This window comes from Ahaetulla prasina, chromosome 1 (assembly GCF_028640845.1).
Source record: "Ahaetulla prasina isolate Xishuangbanna chromosome 1, ASM2864084v1, whole genome shotgun sequence".
In the NCBI taxonomy this organism is placed as follows: Eukaryota; Metazoa; Chordata; class Lepidosauria; order Squamata; family Colubridae; genus Ahaetulla; species Ahaetulla prasina.
Genome location: NC_080539.1, coordinates 318,285,246 through 318,298,204, shown reverse-complemented (window position 1 = coordinate 318,298,204; position 12,959 = coordinate 318,285,246). Strand labels below are relative to the sequence as shown.

Here is a 12,959-nt window from a genome sequence, read left to right as displayed (position 1 = left end):
ATTAGCTATAATGACTTTCATCCCTCTTAAGACTTTCCCTTTATGCTGGGGCAACTGCAAATATTGCAAGTCTTTTGAGGTCTTTCTGACAGTGCCCTTAAGAGATTATAATATAATATAATATAATATAATATAATATAATATAGTATAATATAATATAATATAATATAATATAATATAATATAATATAATATAATATAATATAATATAATATTATGATGCCTTTATGTAAGCTAAACTGCTTAAATCACTTTAAAAAGTATAGAAAGCTGAGTGTCTTGCAGATGCCACACTGTTATTGACAGTAGCAGCCTGATTTTATCTACTAAAAGAGATGGAAATCAATACCTGGAAGCTTCCTTACATTTCCAGTACAATTATTGTTCTTGTTTTGCTACGCATAGTTTGAAAAAGAAGAAAACAACACGGAGTGCTTGATTTTGATTTTTTAAAAATGATAATTTGCACGCATGTGTACAAACAACTCACACATTTTGTGACAAATAAAATATGCTTACAAATAAACCTCTCACACAGCAACTAACACACTAAGCTGATACAAACATTTTGTTAAATATGGGCTTCAATTATTGTAGGTTTTAGAAAGAAATTTGCTCTCGAAAAAGATGTTCATAATTTTTTTCCCCCGTGTTAAATAGTTGCTTAATCATTGGGAAATTTTAGATAGTCCTATTTTATTGGGAGTTAGTTACTCATAGAAATGAAAGTGAGGGTTTTCTGATCACAGAAGTTCACATTTGAAGGCTCGGGGAGTGTACCAGATATTCCTTGGAATCGCTTCCACATTTGATACTGTAATTTAAGTTCTATTGTGGTAATTTTGCACAGCTGCATCTCTACCTGCCATTTTCATCTTGGTTACTTTCAGAGAAAAGCTGCCTTGAATTATAGAACTGCTGGGCTGATAAAAGATCATTCAGATAAACAAACAAGGCTGAGTTCCTGTTGAGAAGAAAAATATAATTGTCTATTCCTTTCGTAAATCCATTTGCATGTAAAAATAAAGCCATTATAATTAAGGTAGTATGTCACTTGGACGCCATGTGTCAAAGACAATTTCATTTTGAAGAGTTCAGATCCTTTCTCCCTGCGTTTGTGCCTCTTTCCGTCTTTCTTCCTCCACCCTTCTAAAAGAAAGCTGGTAACTCTGAAGGATGAAAAGCCAAATTTTACAGCCCAGATTTAGTCTGGACTTCAAGAAAAGACATGAACAGTGCCAGTACAATGCTTAACAGATGATCTTGTTGGGCAAATACATCTTTTGCATGTGTTCCCAGACTTTTTTATATTAAGGTTATTGGGACATATGGTAAATACCGGATTTCCCTCCACCCCCACCCTCACCCCTTAAGATTTATAAGTGTCTTTGCCAGATGAACAGCATCTTTCTTTGGATTTTGTGATGAAAGCATTTTTTTAACTTAATGGAACTTTTAGAATTCTTAAGCAATAAAAATATTTAGAGATGTTCAGTAACGTAAACCATAGTAAGCCATGCAAGGAAAAATTACTAGGGTTTGTTTGTTTGTTTGTTTGTTTTGGGTTTTTTTGGACAAATTAAATTTGCACTCACTTGTTTTCTCCAGTTCAACTGGATATTTGCTTTGGTTTTGTTCAGCTTCAGAAATATAATAAAAACCAAAATGTCTACATAACTTATTTTTATATGCGTTTAGAAAACAACTGATATTTTGAATGCAAATTTTTAATAAAAATAACGGAAACATGAGGAATATAAAAATTCCATGAAATATATTTCATGAAAATCTAACTGATTTCTTGTGCCAAGGACTTATAGTTATGCTTCCTTAATTTTTACAACCTTTCTCAACAACCAATTGGTTTTTGCAGTTTTTTTTTCAAATCGCTTCAACTATTTACTTTTCCTAGAGAACGAACCAAATTTTATACCCACTTTCACAGGAATAAAACCCACTGGACTTCAGTAGATTCTTTCAAAATAAACTAGTCATAGAAAAGTGGATTGCAAATGTATTATTGAGGTTTCTAGACTTCATTCACTACAATTAAGTTAATTAATAGTAATAAATCAATTAGATGTGATGCACAATGCTTGTAAGATTATTTTAATACTGGTGAAAAATGCTGTGGAGTATTTTCTTGATACCTATATTGTATCTCATTCTATAAATATTTTAAAATTTAATTAATGTATTTATTTATTTACCACAAAAGGTACTTGAGCTTCAGACATTTCTGGTTTGTTCATAGAAGTATCAATATTGTTATGAGGTTTCTGAATAAAATAAAATAATTTGCATTCCTCTACAAATGAATTGTTATGACAAATTGAAATAAATAAAAATACACCCCAGGTTTTCTTCTTGCCAATAACTTGCTGGTTGGTTACCCCTCTCTTCCCTATGCCTTATTTTCTTTGTCCTTTAATTTAAAATATATTGGCTAGCAAGCAAATCTGGATCTGGATCTGTGCTATGGATTTGCATATAAAGTGCTAACTCTGCAGCTCTCTGGCCTATATAGAGACTTTATAGTTTCTACGACTTTATAGAGAAACCAAATAGATAGTATTTGGAAAAGATCTGGGATTTATTTTTATGAATAGTGGTCTGAAATTCAGTGGGAAGGCAAACAGGTGTAATATGCGTAATGCTAATGTGGCAGAAGCCATTTTTTTTTGTTTACATTTATATCCCGCCCTTCTCCGAAGACTCAGGGCAGCTTACATTGTGTCTCATTCTATTTGTATATTTATATACAAAGTCAACTTATTGCCCCCCCAACAATCTGGGTCCTCATTTTACCTACCTTATAAAGGATGGAAGGCTGAGTCAATCTTGGGCCTGGTGGGACTAGAACCTGCAGTAATTGCAGGCAGCTGTGTTTAATAACAGGCTTCTTACAGCCTGAGCCACACCGCAGCCATCACAAACCTAGAAGTCTTGGAAAGAAATATGTGAAGAGAGTAGGTCAGGGGTGTCAAACTTGTGGTCCGTGGTCCGGATGCGTCACATGCTGGTCACGCCCACCCACTTTTAGCCAAGGGGGAAACAAGTTTGACAACGTGTTGTCGCGAGTTTGACACCCCTGGAATAGGTGGTTTAGAACAAATCAGCAACTAAGAATCAGTACAAGATCAATATTCCTGCTGTGTCCAGTTTTTGCCACTTTTCCCTTCTTTTGCATCCCATTCTTTGAAAGACTTAGGGTCTACTCTATTATAGATAAACAGGAAAAGAAAGTCGCATTGTAAGATGAGCTTTAACTTCCTATGCGTCTAATCCAGTGGTGGGATTCAACCAGTTCACACCACTTTGGGAGAACCGGTTGTTAACTTTCTGAGGAGTTTGATGAACTGGTTGTTGGAAGAAATCATTAGGGCAGAGAACCGGTTGTTAAATTATTAGAATCCCACCACTGGTCTAATCCAATACATTTTTTTTTATTGTAAGAACAAATTGTGTTACAGACAAATTACCAAGATTTGGTATTCTGCTTGATACCAGAATATCCTTGTAAAAAAATCTAGAATGATTTTAAATTGTATTAGTTGCTACAACAGTGATTATATGAGAGTATTAATTTTACTATCAACAGATTTTGATGGTATATTTTTGTTAAACAGTAAAACAGTAAAAATAAAGAAAAAAATCATGTTGTATTCACTAACTGGAATAAATAAAAAAGATTTCCATACTTTAGTAAAAGGAATATTGTTTTTGGAATAAGAAACTAAACACATGAGAGAAGGTAGCTTACTCTCTGAAGTAAAGTATGATGAAAGGAGTATAAAGTTTAAAGAGGACAATGCTGAGATATGAAACTACTATAAATTTGACTGTATAATTGTATAATACCATTCTCTCTCTCTCTCTCTCTCTCTCTTGCTGTGTATACTGTATCTTTCCAATAAATGTTTTAAATGATCTGAGAACATTTGTTTGATTCAGTTTTAACCAAAACCATGTGTGCAACACTAATCATTCAACAATGTACAACCAAATCAAATCATTCTTTGTCTTTTCTTAGACTAATAAAGGTAAACAGCTTTCTGTGATAAAAATCTCTATTCTTGAGTTTTAAATTTCTCCTTATTTACTTTCCAGTTCTTCACCTTTGAACAGTACAAAAAAATACTTGGAAATGTTTCTCTATCACCAGCTTTGGTAAGTGATTGTTTGCCATTCAGAAATATACAAATGCATATAATATATTGCATTACATAGTATGTTGTCTTCAGATTAGGTGAGACAGTGGAGATAGGAAGAAAGGCAAAGTTAAAGTGAATGACATACCAATGCTCTGGATACTAATAACGAATTATTTTATTCATATATAAACAGATTTGTATGTGCATGTGTATGGCTCTAGCAGGCAGAACTTGCATTATAAAGATGCAATGCTGTTTTTGTCATTTTGATAGGCACTTCCAATTCTTCCTATGCCCCGGCAATGAAAAAAGAGCAGATATTTTCTCTGTTGGCAGCCCCTTCAGTTTTGGGAGGAGACTTTTTAGATGGCTTCTAGCTGCAGAGGAACCTCTAAAACATTATACTGTACAAATGGAGCCTTTGCTCTTGCTAGCCTGGATTTCAGTATAATTGTTTATGTGAACAAGGAAGGCAAACCACAGTGCATGGGAAACATGCAGCCTTCTGATCGATTAGTGCATCTCCAAAACCTCCTGAAATCATTCTGCTGAAATTTTGTAGAAAAGTTCAAATGAAGAAGAAAAGTAGGGAGAAAGAGAAGAGAGAAGAGAGAAAGGAAAGGAAAGGAAAGGAAAGGAAAGGAAAGGAAAGGAAAGGAAAGGAAAGGAAAGGAAAGGAAAGGAAAGGAAAGGAAAGGAAAGGAAAGGAAAGGAAAAATAATCAAGCCACTGCTACTCTGGTAAACCTGCTTCAAGATGTCATGAAATTATTTCCCTTCTCTCTGTGACCCTCGTTTGAGCAATGGGAGTAAATCTGCTTTAAGATTTTTGGATAGTATGAATGTTAAGAAATCCTAGAAAGTTGGCGGCCCGGCCATCAATCCATATAGATGACTCTTAAATTGTTAGCAAAATGCAATTGGAAGGGACAATTAATACATCCTGATCATCTGGAGAATAATTTTTTTGTTAAATGGGTTAAGAAACTAGGGGTATTTTGCTGAATTTTTGGCTCTTTGAGCGGAAATTTTGTGACAAACTTAAGAAGCATGTCATATACCTGCTTATCATATAAACTGGAAAACTACTAAAACGTACATTAACAGGCAATGGAAATGAAGGTTTTTAGGAAATGGGAATGATCACTTTTTTTAACATATTGTGTTTAACTACCATATTACTATTACATCACTGTAATTGTCTCTGACTCATGAAAGATCCCCTCATGCTCCCTTTATTGGACTTCCATATTTTCCAAAGAACACGAAGTAAATTATTAAAGAGTCTGCATATTTTTTTAACAGAGAAAATGGTAATTCATCTTGCAGGTGTATGTACTAGGATTAATTTCTCAGTATACTCTGAATAAATAATACAGGGGCTCATTGAGTTTCATAGAGTATAACACATTTATAAAGCCATAGCAGAAGGAAATGGCAAGCAGTGTTCTGTATGAAGAGTCAGGAAGAAAACAAAAGATATACATCCATGTCAGGGAGAATCTCTACATATCTCATATACTTGATTGCTAAGCAGAGTAAAGAAGGGATATACAGTCTGTAATACCCATCAATGAATGGTTTCAGTCCAACAGGCAGTTACTGGATTAAGAATGCTTAATGCAAGGCATGTTCAACCTGTAATCCACATGCTGGATCTTCATATCTGAATGATCAGATTGCACACAGAGTTCCAAAACCACTGCAGCATGAGCTTGGCCAATTTGCAATTATCATGCCTTATAAATTGGCTATGATGCTGTAACTGGGCAAAAGAAAAGTACACTTGTTTGGGTCCTGGGAAGCATGGAAAATTGAAAAATATACTATTGTCAATTTAGATGACATCATCATTTTCAACAGCACTTGGCAAGAACATCTAGCACACCTGCATAAAGTATTTAAGTGTTTGTAAGGAAGGTAACTGACTGTTGTAGGGCCCAACTCCTCATGAGCCCAACTGAAAATAAGGTACCACAGTCTGAAAGTAGCTCAAGGAATTTTTAGAACACAAACTGACAAAATGGAAGCCATTCACAAATCAGTTCAACCCAAAAACAAAACAGTAGTCTGAATGAAACGATAATAGACTGGCATAGATAATTACATCTAAATTGTCATATATTGTTGCTCCTTTAACTGAACTCACTCAGAGGATAACCCTACAAAACCTCTTGGCCCAAGGAACTTGAGAAGATATTTCAAAATTTTAAATGAACTGTGATACTCCAATGTTCAAGAAGTTGAATTTTTCTCATGGGTATCAATTTGATGTATCTGAAGTAACCACTAAAAGAGGGCCCTCAGGAAAAGAAGACCTCATCCCATGCTTTAGGGGAGAACTGATTGCATACATGATATGATATTCAGCAAAACAACAAGCATGTCATCAAATAGCCCTCAAAATTCTTCCTTCTGATGGGGAAGTACTTCAAGCTATTCACCAATCACCACTGTTAAAAAGGGTTAGGGTCAATATCCTTCATGGAAGATTACCACTGCAGGTTGACATTTATAAATAGTGAGGTATTAAAAGGACAAAAAAGGGTCCCCAATGACCTTCAGTTCCATTAAGAGTATCAGCTGGTGGTTCTGTATCCCAATAAAAGAATTAATTTCAAAGTTTCCTATAAAGGACTATCTGGCTTAAAGGAGAGGATGATAAAATGAAGAGAAACATCTGATTCCTGAGAAGTAATTCCAGATCTCACTCCAATCCGAAGCAACCCAACCTAGTAGGTCATCTAGGGACCAATTTCAGGCTCGCCCATCCCCTTTCAACAGATGGAGTTGCCAATTAGCATGAAAGTATTGGAGGTGCATACAACATTCCATATCCCACATAATTCCTCCTAATGCACTGTCTATCTATCCAATGGGGTTAGAATGGAAGGAGTCTGCTTTGAGATTTCTGTTCTCTTGGAAGAGCCTAGCTTACGCTGCTTGTTCTATATTGAACTAACCATAGAGGACTACAAGTCTGAATCATAACAGTTCAGATAAAAATATAGATCATGTACAACATCATATTCAATATGCAGAAGACTATTATGAGATTATTCTGAGGAATTTATAAATTACAAAGACCCAGATGTTCCATTCCACCGATACTAGTGCAACTTTGGTCAGAGTGCCATTGTCCTTAGTAGTAATAGGGTATATTCCAGGTAAGTATGCTTAGTTTTGAGCCAAATTTACATTCAATTATTTCCACATATACATTGCAATTTCCCCATTTTTCTCCCTCTGATTCATTTAAAGAGTCTCAGGCATTTCCTGAAATTATCCTCATTTCAGGTTTCAACTTCTATAGAAGTTACAAGATTTACAAAAGTCTTGCTGCTGCTTTATCAGTTTTAAGCACCATCTCAATCTGTGCTGGACTTTTGTCAAGTATGGTGAATATTATTTGTTTATATTGGTAAAGCGTATTTTGGGAATGTTCATGTGTGTTCCAGAAATCCTAACCGGAGGGGGTGGGGTGATGTGTGTCCTGAAGCCACAATCACACCAAACTTTCAGTATCTTACAACTTCTGAATCCAAAAAAATATTTCTCTGAAATGATTCTTCAAGATGTTTTGTGGTGTGTGTCTCTGTGTGAATACAGATAGTACTGGACTTGCAACCACAATTGGGACCAGTTCCAATTTCCATTGCTAAGCAAGGCTGTTGTTAAGTGAGTTGCACCCAATGTTATGACCTTTTTGCCATGGTTATTAAGCAAATTACTGCAGTTGTTAAGTAAATCATCGGATCATTGACTTTGCTTGAAAATGGAGGTCACATGACCCCAGGACACTGCAACTGTCCTAAATACATGCTGATTGGCAAGCACCCACAGGATTGTGAGGAATGGTACAATGGTCGTAAGTGCAAGGACCAGTTGTAAGTCACTTTTTCCAGTGATGCTGTAACGTTAAAATAGTCACTAAACAAATGATTGTAAGTCAAGGACTATCCATATATCAGTAAAGATAAGTGTCCTTTAAAATTATTGTACAATGTTTTCTGGTAGGCATTTAGATGTTTTCAGTGCATTGTATTCTTTTTTTTTTTAGATATTATAGCATTAGCTGATTTCTTAAATGGAACATCTGACTCAGTGCTACTGAGTCAGTTATGTCTCCAGTTGTGAAATTTGTCATGGAGAACTTATTGTTTCATTCATTTAATGAATGAATTCATTTAATTGCAATTTATTTAATAGCAACATTATACTGTATATTCTTGGCATTAGAATTATTGAGTTATCTCTTTGTTTTATATACTTCTTGTAAGTGATATAAAGAATTGCTTCTGTGAATACACGATGTACATAATAATAGGTCAAGTATTCCTGATGCAGCCATGCTTTCTTCCTAAATAGGAAGTGGATGATATGCTTTTCCCCATATGCGCTTCTTAAAACAGTCACAAAGCTTTCTTTCCAGCTAAAGGAAATGCATTGTTGATAGGACTTTGACATTTTATTTTGAATATTTGGAATGCGGTTTGTGGATTTTGTTATTTTTTTTCTGCATGAACTGTCAACATCTAATCAAGGACGAAAGCTGTTTAGGAATGGTACACTACTGCAGAAGAATTGATCTCTCCACTTTCATCATAATAGTCAGCTTAATGTTCAGTTTTTACAAAGTGATGTATGGAGATGTTTTACCATTGCACATGAAAACTGATTGATTTAACTCTTTTAGACATTTGCAGTTGCGGGCTTGGGATCCGGGCTAACAGAAGCAGTTGTGGTTAACCCTTTTGAAGTAGTCAAGGTTAGCCTCCAGGCGAATCGGGATGCTTTCAAAGAGGTAGAGTAACTGGGATATTTTTTTTCAATATGTTGGGGAATGGAACTGCTGAATTGTATGTATATATCTTCATTAAGCTCTGGGGGAGAGGGGAATTTCTTGAGCTGGTTAAAAATAAGTGGAGATCCCAGTAGAAGTGTTGTTCCATCAAAATACCCAACAAATCAAATCAAATACACTGGAGAGGAGAGGAGGTTTTAGGAATGAATCCGGAATAATTTAAGATTATTTTATATTATAATTTAAAAAATGAATTTCAGGTTCTGTAAGAAGAGGGAATAGAAGGAAAAAATGGGAAAGGGGAGGAGGGGAAGTTTTTTTCCTCCTAACTTGTCTTACTAAGTCCTGTGCTCTACTCAAGTGAAATATTGCTTCAAAATTTTGTAATGGAGTTTCCCAAACATTCTTAGTTTAATAAAAAATGAACAATTGGAAAGAAGCATTAGAAGTTTAAATGTCATAGCCTGAGTAAACTACCATATTTCTTGGACAGTAAGTGATTCTAACACTGTCATGTAACCCATTAGTGGATGTGAGTGTGTGAATTCAACAAAGAGATCACCTCTGCTGGCCAGTTCCCCTGATTCATTAACAACTATATATAACAACATTCATTAACAACATATAACACTATATCTACAATTAACATTAACAACTGTAGATATAGTGAGGAACAAATGTACGCTTGGAAGGGTATCCGGATGCCAGATTTAATAGATTCTTGTGCGCTTAATAAGTATAGTTTCTATACTACACTGTTTTAATGTTTATTTGTGGCCACCCAACATAAGTAGACCCAAACATGCATAGTTGATTTATCTCTCCACATATTCACACCAACAGATTTATCCAACAATTGGCCAATAAATTTCTACATATTGAAGAAAAGCCCTCTATTTTTTCAACCCTATATTCCTGATCACAGATAATAATGATTTAATAATTATATATTTAAGCACTGGACTAAACACAAAGGCAGTTTGGTGTAGCGGTTAAGGCACCAGGCTAAAAACTAAGAGACTCTAGGAGACTCTATGGGTTCTAGTCCTGCTTAAGAACAAAAAACTAGTTTTGTTTTTTTGAACCAGTCACTCTCACTCTCTCAGCCCTAGGAAGCTGGCAATGGCAAACCACTTCTGAAATCTTCCCAACAAAACTGCAAGGACTTCTCTAGGCAGTTGCCAGGAGTTAATGATGATTATGATGAAAGTACCATTAAAAAAAGACCAATTAAACAGATTCAAAATGCGCTTTCTATGTGTACTTAAAAGCTTGGCAATTCTCAGCTGAGATTATATTTAGTTAGCTAGTTAGTTAGTTAGTTAGTTAGTTAGTTAGCTAGTTAGTTAGTCAGTCCGTCAGTCAGTCTCTTTGAGTAATAAATATGTCTTCCCACAAACTACTTTTAAGTTTCCTGAATTTTAAATATAAAGCTATGTGACACAGTAAGGAGAGTGAAGACTGTGCCCCATCCTCTTGTGTGTACAATTCTTATTTAGCCTTCTGAAGTAAAAAAAAAATCAGAGATTGTTTTTGTCCATCAGTGTTTTCTTCATCTAAACCGCATCTAAATATTGTTATTTTATTTGTTCAGATACTGTTTCTAATTTCCCCTGTATTTGAAGGTCAAGCTTGCCATATCTATGAGTGATACTCACTTTGGGATGAAATGCCCCTTTGGCACTACTACCTTCAGAAATGAGATTTCTCTCCTTACTCTTACAACAGAGGAGGTAATTAAGTGCCCTCTCTAATCCATTTTCACTCTTGCAGTGCATAATAATAGCAGTGCATTAATAGCAGTTGCAATGTCAAAATTATTCAGAAGTATTCCCAGCACATGTCCTGCAGTTTTCTATCAAATTTAATTATTAAAAATATACTATATTTGGGATTGTAGATTTAAGTTGCAATCTTAACTTGCAACTTGATACTATTGATCTCACCCCATTCCTAAGAGGACCATAAGGGGCGTGCATAAGCGCACAAACGTGCCTACCGTTCCTGTCCTATTGTTTTTTCTTTTCTTCTTCCTATATATATATATATATGCTTATACCTCCTTATATTTACTCATATATGTGTTTATATACTATATAATCTTTTTGTATGATACTTACATATATTGTTGTGACAAAATAAAAATAAATAAATAAATAAATAAAAATAACCGCCTGCTGTTACCACACGCCTCCCACCGTCCCGTACGCTCTCGCAGAGAGGGACTTCTCAGGGTGCCGTCCGCCAAACAATGTCGGCTGGCGGCCCCCAGGGGAAGGGCCTTCTCTGTGGGGGCTCCCACACTCTGGAACGAACTTCCCCCGAGCTTACGCCAAATACCTGACCTTCGGACATTTCGTCGCGAACTGAAGACACACCTTTTTATTTGCGCGGGGCTGGCTTGAATTGAATTTTAATTTTAAATTTTGTAAATTTTGATTAATTTTAAATGGGATTCTTAGTGCTGGGTATATTTTAATTTTTTTCAGGCTAATTTTAAAATAAGTTTTTTAAATTGCATTTTAACCTGTACATTGTATGTTTTATCTTGCCTGTACACCGCCCTGAGTCCTTCGGGAGAAGGGCGGTATAAAAATCAAATAAATAAATAAATAAATAAATAACGTGGCACATGCCAAAGTGACATACTTAAATAGTTGCAAAGCAATCCTGGCTTAGGAAACAACTTTCTAAAGTAGAACCTTTCTAACTCAGAAGATCTGCTTTAGAGAACAGATAGCAAGTGCATTTATAATTTAGGAACATTCAGAAACTCACAGGGGAACTTCACAACCCCCTTCTGAAACTTAATAATTCTGCTGTTCCTCATGATTTCTCTACAGGATTCTTAAGTAAATAAACATGGTGTTTGACTTCAAATGCAATAGAAATGAATCTCTCTGTGAACAATACGTCTTGACGTGTTTGAATATGTTCAAGAATTTTCTAAAGAAAAGGAAAGAGAAAAGTGGTAGAAAATCCTTTCCTAATTTTTTTTAAAAATACTAGCAGGGCTTATTGAAGGTCATGGTAATTGTCAAGGTAGTTTTGCTGGCTTAATTTTTGGGGTAGCTACAAAATTCACTTAATAAGAATACATAATTTAATAAAAGGTCATCCACAAATTTATTGACAAGCAAAATGATGAATATACTAAGGGGCTTTTTTTCCTCTTGCTGAAGTCAGAAAAATGAATAGTACAATCCAGACTAGATTAAAATTTGTCAATAGGGTCCTCCTTTAAGTCCATAATTAACTAGTACTAAAAACTCAAATTTATTAGTTTCTGATTCGTAAGTTTCAAGATGAACTAAATAATTCATAATTTCATAATAACAGAGTTGGAAGGGACCTTGAAGGTCTTCTAGTCCAACCCCCTGCCCTGGTAGGAAACCCTATACCATTTCAGACAAATGGTTATCCAACATTTTCTTTAAAATTTCCAGTGTTGGAGCATTCACAACTTCTGCAAGCAAGTTGTTCCACTTATTAATTGTTCTAACTGTCAGGAAATTCCTCCTTAGTTCTAAGTTGCTTCTCTCCTTGATTAGTTTCCACCCATTGCTTCTTGTTCTACCCTCAGGTGCTTTGGAGAATAGTTTGACTCCCTCTTCTTTGTGGCAACCCCTGAGATATTGGAACACTGCTCTCATGTCTCCCCTAGTCCTTCTTTTCATTAAACTAGACATACCCAGTTCCTGCAACCGTTCTTCATATGATTTAGCCCCCAGTCCCCTAATCATCTTAGTACTTAGAGTACTTTCTCTAGCAAATCTCTGCAGCACTCAAATATGATCATAGCAATATAATAATTGCTATAATGGGACCACATTAATTCCTCTAGGAGTTCAAAACAATATACTACAAATCCGCATTCCCGCTTTCAAATGGATAAGGTAGAGCCTCCCTCAAACTTAGTTTGACTCCTGGTAACTACATAAAGACAACCTTGTAGTTCTCCTGACAATAGTGCGGACATGACCTTCCATTACTACCTTCTGGG

The 12,959-nt window shown here is 35.3% G+C and overlaps 1 protein-coding gene across 4 annotated transcripts in view; it reads left to right on the top strand.

Annotated features, from left to right (window-relative positions):
- Nucleotides 1-12,959, top strand: part of SLC25A21 (solute carrier family 25 member 21) — a 307,091-nt gene that overhangs the window by 278,145 nt on the left and 15,987 nt on the right. For 2 of the 4 annotated variants that reach the window (XM_058162290.1, XM_058162291.1), the window contains 2 exons: nt 4,110-4,169; nt 8,849-8,956. The exons of 1 other annotated variant lie outside the window; for it this stretch is intronic. In XM_058162290.1, coding sequence (XP_058018273.1) covers nt 4,110-4,169; nt 8,849-8,956 — 168 coding nt within the window. The remainder of the gene's footprint in view (nt 1-4,109; nt 4,170-8,848; nt 8,957-12,959) is intronic. One more of the 4 variants, XM_058162292.1, reaches the window with a different exon arrangement.